Source organism: Anopheles funestus, chromosome 2RL, assembly GCF_943734845.2.
Source record: "Anopheles funestus chromosome 2RL, idAnoFuneDA-416_04, whole genome shotgun sequence".
Lineage (NCBI taxonomy): Eukaryota > Metazoa > Arthropoda > Insecta > Diptera > Culicidae > Anopheles > Anopheles funestus.
Genome location: NC_064598.1, coordinates 34,410,161 through 34,432,538, shown reverse-complemented (window position 1 = coordinate 34,432,538; position 22,378 = coordinate 34,410,161). Strand labels below are relative to the sequence as shown.

At 42.5% G+C, this 22,378-nt stretch overlaps 1 protein-coding gene across 11 annotated transcripts in view; it reads right to left on the bottom strand.

Moving 5' to 3' along the window:
• The window catches only part of LOC125760986 (regulating synaptic membrane exocytosis protein 2), a 54,109-nt gene that overhangs the window by 6,161 nt on the left and 25,570 nt on the right, over window positions 1-22,378 (bottom strand). For 3 of the 11 annotated variants that reach the window (XM_049421663.1, XM_049421664.1, XM_049421666.1), the window contains exons 8-22: window positions 19,646-20,433; window positions 16,526-16,706; window positions 15,617-15,882; window positions 15,262-15,399; window positions 15,054-15,191; window positions 13,521-13,718; window positions 11,667-11,801; window positions 11,221-11,587; window positions 10,937-11,141; window positions 7,263-10,795; window positions 7,017-7,175; window positions 6,359-6,521; window positions 1,956-2,142; window positions 1,717-1,884; window positions 720-1,620 (exon numbers count right to left, since the gene is read on the bottom strand). In XM_049421663.1, coding sequence (XP_049277620.1) covers window positions 1,414-1,620; window positions 1,717-1,884; window positions 1,956-2,142; window positions 6,359-6,521; window positions 7,017-7,175; window positions 7,263-10,795; window positions 10,937-11,141; window positions 11,221-11,587; window positions 11,667-11,801; window positions 13,521-13,718; window positions 15,054-15,191; window positions 15,262-15,399; window positions 15,617-15,882; window positions 16,526-16,706; window positions 19,646-20,433 — 6,833 coding nt within the window. In that variant the 3' untranslated portion in view covers window positions 720-1,413. Of the gene's footprint in view, window positions 1-719; window positions 1,621-1,716; window positions 1,885-1,955; window positions 2,143-4,340; window positions 4,501-6,358; window positions 6,522-7,016; window positions 7,176-7,262; window positions 10,796-10,936; window positions 11,142-11,220; window positions 11,588-11,666; window positions 11,802-13,520; window positions 13,719-15,053; window positions 15,192-15,261; window positions 15,400-15,616; window positions 15,883-16,525; window positions 16,707-19,645; window positions 20,434-22,378 lie in introns of all 11 variants that reach the window. The other 8 variants (XM_049421669.1, XM_049421668.1, XM_049421667.1 and 5 more) reach the window with 8 other exon arrangements.

The following is a 22,378-nucleotide window of genomic DNA, read 5'->3' as shown; positions in this document are numbered from 1 at the left end:
ATATGTTGTACAGTTTACCAGTAGAAAAATGGTTAAAAGAAAAAACAAACAAAAACCGAAATCATCTTAAACTCAAGCACAAAGCAAGTACTTAACCGTACACTTATGTAGAACGCATGCAAAAAGATTGTTTGAAGTGACAAAAAGACGTACCTAGAGAGGAGATACCGAGTATGGGAAAACAAGGTGAGTTGTCTTGCGTATTTGCGTTTGTTTGTTTTTTTTTTGCAGCTAAGATTTCATTATGCACATACGAATAGTGTGGCGCTACGATGTGCTCAAGCTAACCAGCTACGGTGGAACTGGCTAATAACAATTGTTCATCGTGTAGGTTTTTTTTGCAGGAACCATATTTGAAATTGGGATATACATTTGAAAGGGAGTTTTGTGGATTTGTTTCTGGGAAGCTTGAATAGGTTTTTTTTTTGTTGGAGATTATGGCGACTGGCTAAACTTAACAAGAAGCAGAGCAATATTGCAACATTACTTAAACGCTTAAACTATCAAGATTAAGGTGGCTCTATGCTTGACATTACTTCCAATGCAAATCTGGGCCAAGGTAACTAATGCTCGCGGTATTTTTTTGTTTGGTTTTTCGCTTAAGCATTTGGCATGGAATAGGATAATAGCTTAGAAATATTTCAGTAGCATGAAATGATGCTGAATTTTTATACGAAGAACGAAGAACAAACAGCAAAACATTAAAATCTGTAACAAACCTATTCGAGTGATGTTGAGCTGCTTTTTCCAGTATTTTTTTAGCATCAACGTTTGCTGCCTTCGTTTAATTATTTACTCAAAGCTAATCACTGCAATCATCTGAAGGTCTAATATACCTCAAACTATTCTTGTCAACGCTCACCATTCAGTAATGATGTATAGCAGAAACAGTTTCAGTAGTAACTACACAAAACATAAAACCTAAATCTATAACGCAGACTAAAATCGAAACCAAACATAGTTGTAAACGTTTGCACAAAACACGGTGTCAATGGTTGGCTGCTCTCCGGAAGGTGAAGGTGGTTGTTGATTGTGTTTCAGTGTGTGTGTGTGTGTGAAGGGGTGTCAAAACAATTGGAACATAAAACTGAGCTAAACGTTTAAACAGAAACACAGCATTCTTGAACAGGAATGATAGTATCAGAGCAACATCAGAGCCAACCAAACCGGCTAGAGCAGCGGAACGCAAAAATTTGCAACATTTTGCTCAGACACAGACATTGCACTGTTAGAAGCAGGCAGGTGTGTTTTACAATGTCTATTATGTCCTATGGTTTTTCAGCACACAACAGTGGATAAAGATAGTGGGAATAGTGAGATAGTGAGATAGTGGCGGAGAGAGAGAGAGAGAGAGAGCAGGGATAGAAGAAATTTGTGGGAGGTGGTGATGCTCAATGGGTCAATTAGAGGCTTTTACAGCTTGAGTGAATCGAGTGAGGCGATCGAGGATCTTCTAGATAGGCCCAAGCTAGGTGGCCCACTGACCAGTGACGTAGTGCCGAACAGTTTGTACCAGCCGATGACTATGTGTGAGAGGTTGAGGTTGTCCAGCATTATCTGAGCTACACCCATGAATACTTTCTTGCCCTCCATCCGTCCATAATCTCCCCAAACGGTGACCTGGTAGAATAAAAAGGGAAAATACATAGAAAAAAATTAACATAAATCTGGTTGGAAATAAAACTGTATTGTGGCGTCTACTGGCAATATACTTACTTGCAGAATGCAGCCCGCAAACGGTTCCCTAAACACTAGTTGTTGCTGATATAGTGGGTCTAACGTTTTCCTAGCAGTCGTTGTTTTTGCTTTTTCTATACATTTTTTACCGGAAACTAAATACACTTTAACGTAAGGCGCTGGAAGTACTTTTGAGCCAGGACGTGCCTGCAAAAATGGTATCATACGGAGTAGTTAATGCAGATAAGTATCGCCGGCTACTTCGTTTACCGACTCACCTGCAATCCCCTTGCTCTTATCACTTCAACCTCTAAGGAACCCTTCTGATAGCACATAGACAGTTGAATATCACCTAAGGCCGGAGCACCCAGTACCTGGCGTCCAACTAGCTGTCCTGGTCCCAAACCATCGATGAAGTCCGATAAAGGTCCCGTATCACCCGCCACTCGTAGCGACGGTGACCATCTGCGAACGTCAGGCGTGTTTTGATTGATTTTACGTTTTTTTTTTTGTTGTTGTTGTGGGAAATAGGGAATAAAGTAATATTAGTGGTTGTTGGCTATATCGCTATGTAATAATTTAAAACAAAAACGAAAAAAAAACAAAATTGCAAAGAAACGGTACCTAGTGCACTAACAGTAACAGAAACTAGAGGTATTTATTCAAGAACATAACAAAAACAATTTGATAGATGTACGAAAGTAGACGATATTCATTAACATGTTATACAAAAAATGTTTATCATGTAATACGTTTGCTCAACATGTTTGAATTGCATACATTTCGTTCATCTCTTTTTTTTTCTTGCTATAAATTATCATTCTTCGAAAGGGCCAAGAATATTGAAAATGAAATAATAAATAAAAACAAGTTAACCAAACACACAAACATCAAGCACACCAAAACGCACACATACATAGTGAATAAAAAAATATAGCTGAAAAGAGATTGGTTTGGTTTAGAAAACATAACTAAAAAATTGTTCTATACTTAATTTATAGAACTATAATTTGTTTTATAATTATTTTTCTTATCAGAACTTAAAAAAATATAAAAATTATACAAAAAAATACTTGAAAAGAATCAGAGTAAACGATAAATTGTAAAATAAATTATGGCCTTACAAATATTGTACAAAGTTTCCCCTGAACAGAAATAGAACTAAAGTATTAAGATAAATTAGAAGGAAAAAAAAACAAATACGGGTACTCTCACACAGTTGACGATAGAAAGTATGTTGCATTTAGGAATGAAAAAACTTCAAAAAAGGGGCACATAGGACGGCATAAACCACATATCATAGTAAGTATCCTAAGAGCATTATATAGCGAGAGCAAAACAGACAATCGTATAGGAAGGCGCTGGAAATAGAAACAGCCTGTAACATACAGTATAGTCTGGAAGCAAGTGATACTGAAGTTCCGTACTGTGCGGACCACAGTACATAAATTCGGTAACACCCAGAGCCGTCGCAAGTGAGTCATTCGTTCAAGAAAAGTAAATTGAGCGTGGTACACTTAGGGATGTACAGCTTGGGCATATCGCTTCGGAAAAGGATACATCAAACAATCGGTAGAAGTTGGAGTTTGCTTTTTCGCTTGATAGAAAACGATAGAGCTCCAGGTGATAAACGCTTCACAGGGAGAGATAGACAGTTTGTAGTGTGTCGTGTAGTGGAGCTTTCTACGAAGCGTACTAAGTACTACTAGGTGCTGAGAGATACAATCATGCAGTCTACGAGGTGAGGATGGATGAAGTTGGCACGAATATTTACAGGACTGTTGGTAATCACCATTAAACGATTCTTTACTAAACTACTGTAAAACTTTCATTGCGAATCTTTTGATATATTTTTTTCTCTAGATGCAGTCGAAAGTTTCAGCAATGGCGGAAACGATTACTTAAGTACATATTGTTGCGATGAAGATTTAAATAACCTTCAAAAGAATACTCAGTGAAATTATTTACAAAGATATATGCCATCTTAGAAAAGAGCTAGAGACTTAGAACATATATATAAATGTTTTAAAAACAAACAAAAAATAGTTAAAAACGGATAAAAATGCATGTAACAATGTGCAGGCCTGTTAGCTTGTTGAATGAAAGCAGAAAGTTTATAACTAGCATTGCATTGCATAAATTTAGGCTCTTTGCTATACCTGAGTATAATAAACAAGCCAAATAAGAGATCTTTGAATAGTTAATACACATATTGATCACACAATTACTTCTTGTTCACTGTAACTGATTTCGAAAAAAAAACATCGAACGGACAGCTAAATAGGTACAGCCAAAACAAGAGCAGAAGACACAACAATGGCACAGCACAAAATCCCACAAAAAGCCAAAGTGAGGGAAGAGAAGAAGAGAGCGTTTAGATAGAGCCAAACAAAAAGCACACAGTACAACAGAACACTTAGTAAAACACAACAAGTAAAATGTCTTCGATAAGAGCAGACACACGGACAGAAAGATAGGAGAGCAAAATAGACAGAGGGTGAAACACATACGGAGTAAAAAGGTGTAAATAGTTTCGAGGTGGCGACAGGAAACGGAAGGCAAAAATTAGAAACATAACGGAAACGGAAATCGTTTTCGCATACGGCAACACGTGTGCCACACCGAAACTGTGGCATAATACACACACACACACACACACTTACGAGGAGCCTTCGGAGCTCGAGATCGAGTGTAAGCTTCCGGCCCGATAGGCTGCCGACTGTGCTGGTATCGGTGTCACCTCGACCGATCGCTGTATCGAACCGGCCGACGCCCGTTTACGCTGCGACGTCGACGATGAGGATGAAGACGATACGCCTTGGTCTGCGAGCAAGATCGAATGGGCAAGATATGGGAGATGACAGTACGGTTGTGCAAATGCAAAGAATGGTGTGTGTGACTATCGGAACGCAATGTACACTTTTGAGCAGCGAGTTACTCGAACAAAACTGTGCAAAACACTTTCGACTAATCGCCTCGTACGCCGTTCGTAATCTACCGGCGTCTAATTTGTTCAGACCTACGGCTGCCAGCATTTTAGTTCGTTGTTTTCATTTTGTTTCGGTGGAGTGCTATCTAGGTACTGGAGCATATGTTAAGCTTCAATAAGTAAAGAAACAAAACCATAACAAATGCCGCTCATCACATTGAGCGGCGCCTCAAAAACGAAACAAGAGCTTCACGCTAGAACAACACTAGTTGGCTTAACTCGTCCAAATAAACAATAGAACATAGTGTACAAACGTAACAGGAGCAATGACATAAGGACGATGACAAACATGGAACTGAATGAAAACGAAACGAAATTTGCACTAAATACACTTCCAAGCGAAAAACAAACAAATGTACATATGACGGTTACATGGTACAGAAGCGAGTGTTTCGGCAGCAAACATGAGTAACAGTCAGAACACACCGAGCGAAACCAGAAAAAAAACCCCAAATGGCTGGACAGAACTTTCAGTGCCACGCTACACATACGGCTTGCACAGCTTTACCACCGATATTCTACGTCAAAACGAATGAACGACAAAAATTAACGGTTACTATACACTCTCTACCCATTGAAATGCATTTGCTGTTGACGCTGCCCACTGCTTATTCTTTTCAACCCCCCGACCCCGTGGGGTTTCTTACAGCTGTAACTTTACACCCATTATCGAGAAAACAAAACACCCTTGCACCAAACAATTATACGATCGCAAACGGTGATGCACGATCGGCGTGTTAACGATACTTAGTAAACAACAGAAAGGTAAACAATACACTAAGAACCATTAAGTTTCGTACTCGCGCATCTAGTTAAGCGTTATCTAGTTTACAGTAGTGTTTGTGATGAGCGTGTGTGACTGAGTTTCGAATGTTTCGTAGCGTTGGCTAAGTGTGCGTGTGACGTGTGCGCTTGTTTAGTGTATCGTGTGACCATCTCCCAGTACATACTAAGGTGTTGTAGCACTAGCGTACAAGCGGTACCGGTGTAGTTGTCAACGGGATCCGTACATTCGGGCGTTTTTATCTCTCCCCGCCAGCCTACATTCTTCGAAACGATTTCTTTATCTTCAATGTTCAAAAATGCCACAGTTGGTTAAGAATCGTTTAGCAAAAAAACACATCCGCTTTTTGAGGAATGATTTCGTTGTTGATCTTGAAAGAATGTGCCTTCAAAGTTGCAAACAATAAAGAGGTTTTGTAAAAAATAAATAATTAACAAAAAAAAACTAAAATCATACACAGTGAGATAAACTTGTTATTTAACTATTCCAAACTCTTTTCCGGCTATTTTTATACTACTAACACACTACCGTCTACCAGTAAGAAATGTAAATAATAATCAAATAAAATGTAGTATTTCAATAACCCAACTACTAAGGAACATCCGGATGATGTTAGAAGAAGGGAAGCTCTTCTCCGGCAGTAATGAACGTGTGTGCATGAATGAAAACGAATGGATGTTCCTCAACAAAGTGAATACTTTAAGAAATGGTTTATAAGCCAATGATACTAGAAACAATAGCAAAACAAAATCAAAAAACGAACAAACAAACTGAAAAGAAAAGTCTATCAATCAACCGAATGTGAAACGGAAAAATGCTCCACAAAAAAGGTTTTAAAACAAACCAAAAATCTTGACAAAAAAGAAACCAAAAACACAGGAGATAAACTAAAATGGCTGGAAGCGAACCTGTCACCGTCGGCACTTCCTTCACCATCGCTGGAGGCGGACGAGCCCCGCGATAGACCGCCGCCACGCACCTCGCCCGGAAGCACCTCCTCGCTTCGATGTACGGTGAAGGAATTTTTACCACGCTTACCAAACCCCATGCGTCGCTTACGACCTTTTTCATATGTTGAATGAAATTGATTATCAAAACAGTGTCAGTTCCGTACGCTATTGGCTGAGAATGGTATTTTTTGTACATTGATGCTACACACAGAAAGAGAGACATACAGTGAAACAGAGAGAAACAGAGAGAGAGAGAGACTGGGAGATAGAGGAAGGATGGGAATATGTGGGTTTCTGGTGGGGCAATCCAACCCAGGAGAGATGGGAAAGAAATCGTTTTGTAGGGATGGTACGGGATGGATGGCTCCATAGCTCATGGTACCGTTCGGTTCGACTGTTACCCTCTTTCTCGCTCATTTTGTCGCTTGCAATGGGCCACTGAACAGAATTTCGATCACTAATCGCCAGATTACGGTCTAGAATTTCGATACACCGGGCACTATTGGTAGCGCCTTCAGCGCCGTGGACACCGTCCAGGCAGTTACGGTACGGTACGCAACCACTGTACAAAAACTCAAACTCACACGAATAACAACGCTTATACAGAAGTAGTTACCTGTTGCCGACAGTTGCGATGTTGAGTTACTCTTGATACCCATACCGGTACCGAAACGGTCCCGGTCCCTAGTGGGTGTTTCGCTTTTCGGCGATCGTTGGTCCAACTTACGTCGTGCATCCAAGCTCTGTATCACTGCTGTATCACTTAGGCTACCGTCTGAAATGCGACAACACAGCAAGAAGGTCCCATGTTAGAATTTTGGAGCTTGTGAAGATGCATCAGGGACTAAGATCCAGAACCTACCTATCTTATCCTCCGGTGTTCCCTCGGTATTCGAAAGACTTTGGTCCAGTTCACCGCGCTCACGCGATTCCCGCTGCTCACGATCGCTCAGATCACGGTCCCGCTCCTGATCGCTGCTGTTCCGATCGCGGTCCCGCTCACGATCACGCTGCCGGTAAGCATCCCGTCCACCGTTGTGGCCACCGTAGCGACTGCGGCCCCGCACATCGTAGTCACTGTGAGACGAACGTGCACGCCGTTGCGATTGTTCCACCGGCCCGGAAGCAGCGGATGGTGATCCGGAACGATTACCATGACGATCGTGCGAACGGGAACGGGTTCCAGCATTGCCACGACCACCATCATCAGCCGCCATGTTGGACGATTTTTTCATCGAAGGCCGTTTCGGTACGGTTTGCAGCAACGCAACGCCGTTCGAGGATTTGTTGGAGGAAAGAGTTGAAGCATAGTTAGCGGTTTTTCTACTACTAGCACTACGGCCACTACTGTTGGTGCAATACGGTGAGGAAGGTGACTTAGTGTACTCAAAGTACTCGGGCTTTTCGTTAATGCTGACGGAGCTGTGCCGCGCACTGTCACTTTTGCTACTTTCGTACGTTCTCGTACGACCACCGTGCCGGTCTCGATCCTGCAAATTGGCAAGAAACTGATCCAAACCCTCCAGGCTACTGGTGCGCCTTGTGTCATACCTTGCCCTACGCTTCAACGAAGATTTCCCATTAAACGACGAGTTCCTGCCCCGAGAGAAAGAACTTTCAAACACCTCATCATCGCCCTCTTCCTCCTCCCCATCGTCATCCTCATCGTCTTCCGCACTATCGTCACTGTGATAAACCTTACGTCTAAGCTTTATCTCACCACCCTCGTTCGACACAAGACTAGAGCTACGCGACGTACACTTTTGAAACATTTCCGGCCGTCGGCATGGATTATCTTCTTCGCCGTCCGGTACCATTCGACGACCCTTACGCTCATACTCTCCATCATCGCGGCGCCTATCGGAACTTCGTTCGTACCCGACAGCCCTTTCACGATCGTACCGATCAGTGAGCCGTTGCTTCAAACGATCATCCTTCAGCAGATAATGCTTACGACCGTCCACAAACTCGTACGTGTCGTAACAATCCTGGATGCGTTTGCTGCAGTTAAGCTCACCGTCACTAAACGAATGGCTGCGGTTTAGGACGGTTGGACTTTCGTCACTTAAATAAACTGTCGATTTTGGCTTCTGCAGCAATTCCATACGCACCTCGTCAATAATCGATTTAATCGATTCGGAACTACTGTACAGCACGGTCGATTCGGACTTGATCTCATCCACACGACCTTTGCTGTCACTTTTTTTAGTAACAAGTTTGGATTTCGATGTTTTCGTATCGATCTCCTTAAAGTTGGGCTTCTCCGTAACCTTCGCTTTCGAGCTACTTGCTACCGAAGTGGAAGATCCCACCTTGGACTGTTTCCCTTTCAGTGAGCCAGCTTTCTTTACCGAACCACCACCGGTACCGGTCTTTGCTGGACTTTTCGTGCCTTTTTTCGGTGTGGCCGTACTAGTGGTCGATTTCGATTTTACCATCGTGGAAGGTTTCGATGTTGAATTTGTTTTGGTAGTTTTACTCGTTTCTTTCTCCTTCTTAGAGTCAGTAGCAACAGGATTAACTTTTTCTGTTTGCTTAGCTGCCCCGGATTTCGATACCTTTCTAGTCTTGTCTATTTCACTTTTCTTACTAGGCGTAGATTCTTCATCAACATTTTTCACTATATTCAACGTCAAATTGCTACGATCTAGACTGCTCTTGGAACCGCTCCTACTTTTCCTACCCTGGACTGGAGCAGCCTTCTTCGTATCGCCGTAACTATCTCGCCGTTCCTGTGGCTCATCCTCACTATTGCCACCGCCCAGCGATCGGGTACGTTTTCTGTAAACCTTCTCCTCAAAACTGCTTGCAAACACATTTTTACGGACACTTTTTGTCTTCCAACCCGTATCCGAGTCATACTCAATGTCTATTATTTGATCCTGAGCGATCAGTGAATGGGAGCGGGCGATTTTTTCCGGCTTACCGTGTACGCCACTGCTAACCATGTATGCGTCTTCGCACGGTTTCTTCTGGTAGGCCGAATAGTGATACTCACTCGGGGATTTAAGAACTTCGATCGGTTTGCCAGGCATTCGATCGGGATGTATCTCCAGATCGCTTACACCGTACGCAGGTTCGCCTGTCGCGATAGGCAGACTCACAGACAGTGCCTCGGCCAGGGGAATTCTTCCCTGGTCCGAGGGCATTGCAACATCTTCGAATATGTTTGATGTACGCGAACTGCGGAACTGTACATCCGGTGCATTGATCTCACACACCGTCCCTTCCGGATTGCTGGTGTATCGTATATTGCTTTCGCCCAGATTTTCCCTACTATTACTAATGCAAGTGATTGTTTGATTCTGATAACCAGTATTCGGATCGTACACATTCTTGTTGGAAATGCAAATATTCTGCCCACCAGAACCACCCATACCACCCGGTTCGTACACGATGCTATTATGAAGATTCTGATCGGAATAGGATGATTTCAAAATTATCTGATTAGTTGCTACCGGCGGTGGAGGATACTTCATAACAGGATCGGTACCGGATCCTCTACCGACGGTTGCATGCGACTGTGGATGGTAACGATTCGAGATGGATATCATCTGATTGCGCGGTTGCCCGTACCCAAATGCATGCTGTTGCTCCATCGATCGGTTGGAAAGGCGTCGCATGATCATTGAATTAAGATTCGGTTCCGACGTATTAGAGCGCATTGCGTACGACGGGCGCCGACCAATCGGTGGAGCGCACTGATCATAATCAACAGCACCAGTTCCATCGCCCGCGTGCATCGAGGATGTCATAATAGGATCCATCGATACACCACCAACCGGAGGTGCTCTAGCACGGCCAAAATAATGCTCGGTTGGTAGCGAACCAGATTGAAACTCAAACGAAGTTGCGTTAAATTGATTACCCTGCGGGCACGAAGCGAGATTAATCGAAGTACTTCTAATATTTTCATTAGCCGGGTTCATGGGAAAGTTCGGCATAGTACCACAATCCGGTTGCAGTGTAATGCACTGCTCGTTAAAGTATCCATCCGGCATGGAACCTCCATGCGTGACCGGAGTAGGACCATAACTACCGCCCATCCCCGCAACAGGCTTATCGGGTGGTGCGGGAGAAATCGGTATTGGATCGGACCGTAATGAGTTGATCGGAACGCCTAAGGGTATAGGGGATCCGGAAGCGAAACTGCTACAGACACTAGCGTTACCAACTACGTTAGGACCAACGACACTACAAGCAGCAGGTTGCGGTTCAAACTCCGGTTTCGGAGGTATGATTGCGGGCTGCGTTACGTCCGACAATACCGGAATGATGCCCGATTGATCGCTTGCCGGCTGCCCGGCCGAGTACTCACTCGGCAGCGCGCACAGTGACGTTGTGGCCCATCCCGTCGGTAGGCTTCGGTGCTGAAGTCGGCGATTTTGATGTGTCCTTCAAATGGGAGTTGGTCCATACAACAACAAAAAAGCCATACGTAAAGCGTATCGTGGATCCGTCATAACCCGCCCGGTTGATTCGAAGTTGCACCGTGATGTTGTTGTGCGTGTTACGAACCAGTCCCGCCAAACTTACCTGATCCCTTTCGATCCGCGCGGTCGCTCCGATTGGGTTGAGAAAGCACTTGAAGTAACACTAACTACCGATTCCATGTCGGAATCACCAAAGTCACCCATAAAATCCTTATCCGGAGATAGCGAGTGTCTTGGCCTAATTCTACTCTCTAACGAATGCGTCGTCAAGTCACTGTCGGATAGTCCGGAGTAGTGTCGTTCCCAGCCTGAAAGAGGGCGTAATATGGAGTAATGCATCGCCATCGCCTCAAGTAGAGTCAGATTGATCCGAATGATGGTACATACCTCCCATCCCAGTGCTACGGTACGTCGGCTGATGGTGGCTCTGGCGGCCACGATGCCGCGCGAATCGACCACCGCTGCGCTCCTCAAAGTCCTGAATGAACCGCTCCCGTATTGCTGCATTCCGTGACATGTGAGGTACTTGTGGTAATTGTCGTTTCTTCGGTGAACCGGTTGGTGTCGCTGTCGCTGATCGTGATTGAAATCTTGGCGCATACTGATGCAATGGAAGAACTGGATATTCTGTATATCTATCATCTTGTGGCGATAACGAGTCCCGCCGATCGTCCCGATAGTTGTCGCTCGGTGCCGCCGATTGGCTTCGCTGATTCAACGCCATCGTACCGTTGCGCCTGTACGCCGACGATGCCTGTGCAGGGATGGGAAGGTATATTAATGTCCACACGTGCCACGTGTCCAGTCGACACACATCCCCAGCTCACACGTACCTCTGCACTCATCTGGTTGTGAAATCCCTGTCCAACACCAGAAACTGTGCGATAGTCCTTCGCTACCATGCCAGCTGCTCGTTTCCTACCTTGCGGGGACATATCCCTTCGAGATCGTCTGTCCTGCAGATCGACCTTCATGGCGCGTTACGGCACGACACCGACAATTGCAAACAAGAGATTCGAAACGAAACAAATAAAATGGAGGGAAAAAAGCAAGTAAAATTGTAAAGTTAGTTAGTTAGTCCATTTCGGTTTTCTGAAAATGCTTGTCACGTGTTTAAATATAGTGCTGAAAAAGAGTGATGTTTTTTTTTGTTCATGATAAAATGGTCTGTGATCTGTGGAACAACTACTCTGGACGTAAAATGGTCGCCTAGTTCGCCGCCTTGTACCGATGACAAGCTGGTGTCCTCTGTACAGTGTGTATCTGCGCGAAAGGTTTAGGATTGATGTGTGACCGATGTAACGACGTGAGCGATATGTCTTGTACGGGGGGGGGTGTTTGTGTGTGTGTGTTTTGCTGTACGAATGTGAAACGCATCGCAGCGCATCTCCGGTGTTTCGATGAGGCGACCTGATTACTGGTAACCGCCGTTAACGATACGATCTACTGAACTACAAATATTTCGTTAAAGAGACAAACTAACAGAGTTTTGAGCATCAAGCATCGATACAATCAGCTAGTGGGTATCGAAGCCGGGCAGAACATCGGCAAAACATACCCATTTCAGAAAACTATATAACCAAATCAAAACCGAAGCCAAAGGTTAGGTAGCTGTAGGGGTTTAGTACTAGGTCAGTAAGATAGAACAACAAATTGTAACAAACATAGTAAAGAAGGTAGAGAACTATAAATAGAAGGAATAATACAAAAAAAGAAACAAGAAACAAGCGGAAGGAAGAGACCAAAGTAAAGCAAGTTAACAAGAGAGAGAGAGAGAGAGTAATAGAGAACAGTGAAAGAGAAGGATGAAAATAGCGAAATGAAACAAGTTTGTAGAACAGCTAAAACAAAAACAATTGGCCAAAAACGGTCTAACGTAAACGGTAAATGCTCTAGGAACAATAATTAGCTATAATGTGTATAGTCCTATATATAGCAAAATCTTCATTTCCCCAACTGGGTGTATTAATAAGTTCAATGGAACAAAAGCAACAAAAACCAAAAAAGAAAAAAAGCTGTAATGTTTGCCAAGCATAATAAAAGGAGCGCTGTTTACCATGAAGTTATGTGCTATACATACTATCAAACGGTAAACAGCTGTTTAGAGATACGTATAAAGTTCGCATTATTTATTTCTCAATTACAACACCAGCCATGAAGCGTGTTTGCGTCATTAAACTTTCCGGCGCCAAATAAATGGTAAAACAACGTAAATAATAACTTGACTTTCACATTTCACATTTTAATCCGACCATGTTCGAATGTTGCTGAAAATCAAAAGAAATAAAACAAAACACATCAATGACAGAAAGTATAATACGAAACGGTTGAAATTATTGTCCTGCTAGATGTTAATAACTAAACCCAAGAAGAATTATAAAATTTAACGTGAATCTTTGATCGATATGTACACTCATACTTTGTAAAAATGACTTAATATTTTGAAAACAAAAATACTAAACAATTGTTTTCCTCTCGTTTTTTTTTCGCTTGTATGCATTCTTTGTGCGTTAATGTTAGTGCTTTTTTTTTTGCTTTGCTGCTTTTGCTAGTGGACAGTCTTACATATTGTATATCCCCCATTTTTTTTTTGATGCAGTTAAGATGTGGCACACGGTGATTAAAACGGTTTTTGGTTTTGTTTTTTTTTTGTACTGAGGGAAGCATTGTGAAGGTTATGCGTTTACCTCTGGCGGAGGACTAGATGAGCTGCCTAAGGATGATACACTAGCGCCGTCACGTCCGGTCATCAAACCATCTATATCGCATTCGGATGTCGTATCAGAGTCACTCAATCGTGAGGTCGTACTCGGCGGCGATAAATGATCGGTCGGGGTCAATATCATATCCAATTCGTTGCCAGGTTCTTTATCGTCTCTACGCAACTACGAATAGATATTGTGAAAAATGTAATGATTGTTTTGCGTTTTTTTTTCGAAGGGCGGGGGAAAGGGATGTTTTGTTTTGTATTTCGTTCGTTCGCTTCTTTCTGTTGCATTGTGGAGTGGGGTAAATGGTTGCTTGCCTTGTTTTTGAGAGAAAAAAAAACTATGGATGATGATAAGAGTCGTGATTTGTTTTTTTTTTTGCGAAATGTTTTACATACTCCTACATTGTCCGTACAGTATGTAGTTGAATTGTTTTGTTTTTGATCTGTTGTTATTGGAAAGCCAAATTAAATGGAAACGAAATTCACTAGAACTGAAACCGAGCGCTTCAACCGATTAACCTCTTTGATGGTACTAAAGGAAGGAAACATAACACCTCAAGGAGACGTGGAATTGCCTCTTCTTTGGGGCACAACTTTACCCACAATTATTGTTTCCTTGTTTTTGGGGATTTTTTTTTGCTTGCCTTTCATCCCATTACTCACTCAAGACGGGTGTTGTAAATGATTTGCTACGTGTTATAACCATAAGCTTAATTTTAAAACAAATTTCTTGGACAGGAAAAGGCAAAATACAAATACAAGAAACACAAAATATTAACCAAATGTGTACAGAGAACGCAATAGAAGCCATAGTAGGCAAGCGTCTACGATGATGACGGACGTAAAAAATCTGGCAGAAAGCGAAAATGTAATGTTTTTGTTGTTGGTTTTTTTTTTTTGTTTTGCAATCGAAAAAAAAGTATCATTTTTACAAGAGGTAACCATTAAAATTTAGCTCTGGTTTTACAAATATTTTGCTAATTAAGATTATAGAAAAGAAAGCAGTAGTTTTTCGAATGAAAATGTCCTTTTTCGGTAAATGCAAACACCGAAAAGAGAAAGAGAATAGAGAAGAAAGAGCGAGATGTAAAACGGTAGTGAGCGAAAGAGATAAAGAGAAGAGGAAACAAATGAAGAATTAAACTGGAAAAATGTAAAACAATTGTACTTTACAACAAACTGTCACTAAATAACTGAGAAATATCAAGAAAACCAAACAAACAATGTAACACCGTGTGCGTGTGTGTATAGTTTGTATTTAATAGGTAAAATTTTTTAAATAAGAATTGCATTAAAAGAAAAAAAAACTTTATCAAAGCAGAACGCTCTATAGAAGGTTTGTTAAGAATAATTAACTCGTATGAAAGTAACAGAGTGTAACAAAAACAAAATGGTGGTCCAAACAAACAAAAACCAATTCGCGTGGTGGGAAAAGGGTGTTGGAAATGGTTCAGTACGGTGTGCTAACGAACGGAACGGATCGCAGATCCGCAGTCCCGCAAATACGTACAGTATCTCGCAGGGTGTCCTGATGCGGCTGTAGAATGTACCATTCCGCCTCATCGTCCAGCGGGTGCGTTGAAAGATCGATTATGACTTCGCCAAGAAAATCGTTCGCACCGTAACGGACATAGTCCCACACCGTTACCTGAAACAAAATGGCAAATGCATAAGTGTCTTCCGTGCCGCCATATCGACGCATGGTCATGGTGACTTACCTCAAACAGACGGTTGTTCAGATCGGCCCTTCTTAAACCTTCGTAAACGAACGTTTGACCCCAGCGAGGGTCGTTCGTGAGGGCTAACGTTTTGGTGCGTCGTTTCGATTTTTCACTTCGATCCGGCAGCAGACAGATCTGTAGGCGTACAATGTAACAGTTGTTGTTTTTGCGTGTGTGTGCATATGCAAGAGTAGATCGTGGAAAAGAAATAAATCCACCCCCGAAAATCCCGCTCGCAAACGAAAAAGAAAAACCACCCCAAACCGGAAAAAAAAACAAACCAAACGAGAAGCACGATAGGAAAGCAGATGAATAGCCCCATCCGTTCGCACGGGGTTTTTGGGTACCTTACCTTAACGTACGGGTTACGTGCCGCACCGTTTCCGCGCGGAACAAGACCATTGGCGCAGAGGATGGTAACGATCAGCTGTAGCGAGCTCGGTTCGAACCCTAGCTTTATCTGTACCCGGCCACCGACGCTATTTTCCTGCGTTACCGTACCGGCCGGTGCCAACCGGTTGCTGTACCGGGAGCTGGAGTAGTTTCGCACGCTGTGCAAATCGGGCGATCCTGGCGAGGTTACCAGCACGCTCGGTTTATCGCGTCGATCGTAATTTTCTACAGGCAGGTTTTTGGAAGGTTTGGAACGTGGGTTATTAACGTAGTTTTGCGAGCAAATATTTTTGCCAAAACAAAAAGAAAAACGCTTTACCAAATTCGTTCGGTAAGCGGACGGTACAGCGGATGAAACAAAGCGTAACGTTAAAGAAAAAAAATGGACACGAAACGGACACAGAACATAATAAAAGGGGTAGGTAACGAAAATGTGAAAAAATAAACATGGAAAACCAAAGGCGAAAAAACTGAATGCTTCGCAAGGAAAATCGGAAAATCCGAATCCGAAATTTGGAAGTAAATTTTTATTCGTAGCGAAATAGGACGTAACAGCTATCACAGTAAGAAAAGCAGCGCATTTTCGTAAGCATATAAGGCATGTAAGTTTGCTTCTGTAACGGGGACTTGTACGCTTCGCAAGCTGTTTTTATCCCCCTTACCGTAATGGGCAGATTCGAACAGATCGAAAAATTTCATCAAACATTAAACCAAACAAAAACAAACACGATTTTTCCTGAACCACCTATTTGCAGAGTTTGATAGTGTTTTACTTATTAGTAATAAGTTCAAACTCCACTAGAGTTAGCAACCCCTAACACCGTGTGGTGGGGCCGAGAGGGGAAGGATGAGGTGGGAGCATAATTACCTGGCCTAATGTGAGCACTTTCCAGCTCGATGAGCGCTGCACGGGTATCGCTCGGTAGTACTTGGCCACCGCGTACCTTTAGCCCTAGTACGTCTTCGCCGTCAAACGCTCTTCGCTGCACCATACGGCCTACCGTACGGCCACCATCCGACGATGACACTACTTGCCAGCTAACTGGATTCTGTGCACAGGCGGAAAATGGCCGATGAAGGTGGAAGTTAAAGGAAGAATTTTTGCTTGTTGTGTGTGCTTTGCTTTGCTCTCAAACAATGTTTCCCGGGTGCTGGCGGGTCCAATTTCAGGAACCGTAGTGCATCCGTACCACATTGTGCGATAACGAACCTTACTCATTGTTGTGTTATTCAATGTGTGTATGTGACATATTTGGTTGCTGTCGTTTTTTTTATTTGCAGAAGAAAGATACGTCTAAATGGTGGAGTTGTGGTGGTGCATTGTGACCGAGAGCAGAGAGATGACCGAGTGACGGGAGGGAGAGTTTTTTGGGATTCTCTTTTGTAATCAATCGTCGAATGATGAAGTTTTTGGGGTGAAGATGAAGGATGCTCTTAGAAACTATTTTTACCAGTCGAGAAGTCGAGAAGTCAGTGAATTTTTCCCTTAAGGTAATTTAGCTGTTTTTTTTTTTACTAAGTGCCTTAAGAATTTATAAGAGGCCAAGGAAAAGAAATAATAATTCATCCCACATTGAAGGTCCAAAGGATGAAAGATCAAGATGATCCTAATACCTCAGCATGATGGTTAAAACATTCACATGTCCCAAAAGAAAAAAAAACACAGCCACACCTCAAACCTACAAACACACCCGCACACATCACATTATGCAACCAAAGGAAGTGATCCGATGTGAGTATCGGGTGTAAGTGACCGAAATCAATCATGACGAATCGCTCAATAATAAAGAAAAAACAAGGAACAAATCTAACACATAGAGCCCTACACACAAAAAAAACCGAATCGCTGTCAATCGACCAACCAGAGACAATGGACATAATGAAACAAACGAGATGGCGAAAGAGCAAAACAAACAAACAAAAAAAAACGGAAGAAAACACACTCATGATGGAAAAAACCCTTTCCTGTAAAATGGCTGGCGGCATCCGGAAAACCGTTCACTTGCGGATGAAAATTAAGTCAAGGACGTGTATGGATTATGTGTATCCCGCAAATGTGGGATTGGCATTGGCCACAGTGGCTGGTAGCCAATAATAAGGATGCGAATGGAGCAATGGAGACAAAACGACATGTCACAAACACCGGATGAAAAACATGAAATTGAAAAGTGAGAACGGAACCGATACAACAAAGAAAAAAAAACCTGGGGAGTTTTGGAAAAAAATGGAACACAACACACGCTTCATGGGAGAACGATTTGCAAGACCAAACCATATAAATCGATCGAGTGTAGATAGTTTAACGTGCGCATTTACCAATTGAAATTGATTGAAGAATGAAGTTATATTTGTGTTTGTGTGTTGGTTTTTTTAACCAATCTAATTACACACCAAAACATGATAAAGAAGGTGGAATTTTTAAACGATTTATTTTTTTGGTATTTTTTTTTCGCTCACTAAATAGTACACATAACGAGCTGAATTGAATGGATTTTTGTGTGTTTCGGGTGCGATGAAGAAATGGAATGAATTATGCTACGAAAGGTACACATTTGCAAAGCGATACGATAGAAGATGAAGGTGAAAAGTACTATATTCCAAAGGAATGGATTTTTATGTTACCCTGCGGCACAAACAACACCGGTACTCTATCGAGCATGTACATACATACAATGGTGTATAAATAGACATTTGGCAGGACGTAGATTAGGAAGCTGCTGAGTTTTTTTTACTGTGCGGGCTTGTGTGTGTGCGTACGTGACAGAAGACGGATCAGCTTGCTGGGAGAGGAAGAGAAAGATAACATAAAAACACACACGCACACACGAGAAGAGAAGACGAATATGTATGTACAATGAGCATAAATGTGCGAGAGAGAAAGAGAGAGACAGAGCGAGAGCGAGAAATAACGAAGATAACGATCAAGGCGCAGATGAAAACATTCACTGGATTTGCTGAAACGAAGAATATGGCACAATGTTGCGATTGCATACGATTTCGTACGCATTATGATGGCAGCAGACCGTATTGCTGCCTATACACTGTGTACAGATAATGGGCAAATGGGTGCAATCGGCGCAACAAAAGCGTGTTGCATGCCCCCCCCCTCCCCCCCCCCCCCCCGTGTTGATCCGGAGGTGACATGAAGGAGGACTTGCAGTTGCAGTTCGGCTTACGCATATGGATTTCTAGATTTTTTAATTATTATTTTAAGTATTTTTACACAATCCACCTAATCCACCTTCATGTTACATCGTCACAGCACTTGAAGGATGAGACTGAAACATTCAATTCATGCATATAAAGCAAAACAAACATGCAAAGCAAAAGCATTAGAGTGAGCGAAGGGAGCGGAAGATAGAAAAAAAAACACAAACAGCGAGTCAAAACAAAGGTAATTACACTATAAGGTGTAAGAGTGATTATAGTAAAAGAAAAACCCAATAAAAAAAACCAGAACGCATTACACTAGCTAAAACATACTAAAACCACTAATGTGACGTGGTTTGTTGTCACAACACATCTACATGTAGCGGTGCATTCCTGTAATGGTTTGTTAGTAGTTGCTCCGATGATCCACTGCGAAACAACAAACATTAGTACGTATCAAAAGCGCTTCACATTGCATACATTTCGGCGCTTCCCGGTAGTTGCTCCATTATGCAGCATCGTTCGGAACCAGCAGTAGTTTGTTCCACAGACACTGAATGTACGGCGTTCTGTACCGTCCGTCATGAGTCGTCCATTGGTCGATTAGGTGTCGATATGGTCGGTTTTTTTCGCGTATAATGGTATAACAATATGGCCGAGAGTGTGTGTGTGTACATTGTCCATTAATGTCCAAGGGTATCGAAGATGTATGGGAAGATGCGGTTTTGTGCGGTCATTGTGTGATATGTGTTGGTACATGAGTGTAAATGTGCGTGTTTTTTTTGTGTATGTGTGTGTGGAATGTGGCAGATAGTGAGAGATGTGTGTAGCACTATACCTTTGGGCCATCGCCACGGTTCGAGTCTTCGCTACTGGTAAACGTGCTACTCGTGTCAATGCCGGAATCTTTGGTGGCCGAATCCTGGCTGCCCTGCCGTTCCGATTCCCACCGGGACCAATCGTCCGAGTCCTGCCCATCGAACCGGACCGTCTTCTTTCTGCGCTCGGTAAACCGCCGACTGTCGGCCGGTTCGTCCCAGTACGGATCCGGCTGCTCGGTCGCGGCCGGGCTCGTCCCGTAACGTGTGTGCGAATTCTGCGCCACCGGATGATGCCCCGTGGTACTGTGGCTGGAACCACCGCTGCTACTACTGTTACACTGGTGATGATGCTGTTGGTGCTGTGGCTGATGGTGATGCTGCTGCTGGTACGGATGATGCTGGCTGCTGCTACTACTTCCACTGCTGCCACCGTGAAGGCCCTGCGGTATGGTGGCCGGGCTTGGTGCCACCGTACCCGTCGGATGATGAAGCGATTGATGATGCTGATGGGGCTGGTGATGGTGGTTAATACTATCGTAGGCCGTGGATGCAATAGTGCTCTCGCCAACCACCACCTGCGGCAGTGGCTGCTGCTGATGATACTCCCGACCGATCGGATCCGGCGACGGCTGGTAGTGATAGGGATGGGATGGATGCTGCGTCGACTGGGACGGTGATTGATATCGGTTGTGATTGGTACGATTGTAACTGTTGCGTTGCTGCACGTCCAGCTTTGTTGCTCGATAGTCGGTAAGGTTAGCGTTCAGTCGTGTGTGATTATCGAAATACTGTCTTTGGTGACCGGCTGGAAGAGAAATGGGTTCGAAAGCGGAACAACGCCTCAGCAAACACTGCTTCATTGCAATACATCTTCAACTACAACTCGTGTGCTTCACCTCATCACAGATGTGCAGCGCACCCGGTGGCACATACATTACACATTACTTTTAAAGAGATATTCCTACAACTTAAGCTATATAACAACATAAGCGAAAAAAAAACGATTGAAGTCTACCGAGTGACTGTTCCAATGAACATTTTGTCATATTATCAGCCACCTTAGTCAAATATTTTTGTAGTATCAAAATGAAAACTCAAGATAAAGACATTGGGTTTTAGGGTTTTAATTTTAATTGTCAAGATTTTAATGCTTTAATTAAAATCTCACTGTCCCAATTTCATATCATTGTAAAACTTTTCACATTTTAAAGCTTCACAAACACACACTCACACTAGCAAAATAAAACCAATGGTCAATGTAAGTAAGAAAACTATAAGAATTGTAAAAACAAAAAAACATATGAAAGACAGATTCCAAAATGTATTCTTTTTGGGGGGGTGCTAAAAATTGCTAATGCAACATCAGCGGTGCATTGAAAAAAGACAATTAACATCTTAAGTGCAATGGATCTGCAACTACTGACGATTGAATCTAGCATCGATATATGGCTAAAACCAGAAGTAAAATCAACAGTATATATGACGTTAACATAAAACACCAAAACACGTGAATTTCCGTGAAAGAACCGTTTTCCAGTTAAAAAAAACGGCAAATTAAAAACAAACCACAATGGAAAACCAGTTTCAAATCGAACGATCACCTAAAATCCAATAACATGTATGTATGATCATGAAGTATTTATTGTCAACCGAGATGTGAAGCTTATGGTTTTTTTCTCTGCTGTTAGGCCTTAGCAAAACTAGATGTTACGCCTTTCATATCACGTTGAAAACAATTGTTCAATTTCGTCAATTTTTTATGTGGTGTATTTTAAAGAAGGATGATAGACAGAAAAAGGACAAGTAGTTAAAGAAAAGGGAAAGTGCGAGAAAAATACATATAACTATACAGAGAAAGAAAGATAGACAACAGGCAACAGAACATTCCAATACGATAGTCGGTAGAAAGATAGTAGAAGTATAGTATGGGATGGTAGAATGCAAACTGATTGTTTGTCACAAACAGGCACCCTTTTGCTAAAATAGTGATAGAGAGAGAGAGAGAGAGAGAGAGGGCACACACGACACACAACCACCGCATCACAGTGCACAAAAAAAACATTCACAGGTAAAGCAGAGTAAAATGGTGAGCGAATTACTTCGGGATGATAGCAAACGGTATGATGGAAACATATTGCAAAATTGGTAAGCTTTACAGAGACCATTAATTCATTTTTGTTTAAAACTGTTTTTTTTGTCAAGTGTGGTGAATGGTTTAGTTAATATGGAGCCGAAAAAGACCGAACTGAATTATGTCATATGCCTTACAAAAAAGAATTGGACCATGGATAATGAAACCGAACGAAACTTTCTAAAGACAACCGAACCATTTAATAAGAGAAACGAATTTCGCGTCTAATACCATGATTTATCGACCGTTGACGTTGGAACGACATAATAATGTAAAACTCGACTTCATGATGGAGACGCCTGGTGTTTCATGTAATTTCGATTTTGTCCCACATTACTTTACATTATAGTGCCCATAAATGGCTCATCAGTTAAAAATATATTTATTACCGAATCCTACTATCCTACTCAGCGAAGGCGGTCTATGTCAATCATGAAATAAGTCAGAAATCAAAAATACGTCCAGTACTGCTAAGCTATTCCCGGGAGTGTGTGGGGGAACTACCGGAATCACTTGACGTTCGCTAAGTGTAGCCGTATGACGTACATCACTCAGTTGACTTACTTCGGATGGTGACTGGTGGTAGAATACATAAGAGATGAAGAGATGTGTTCACCAT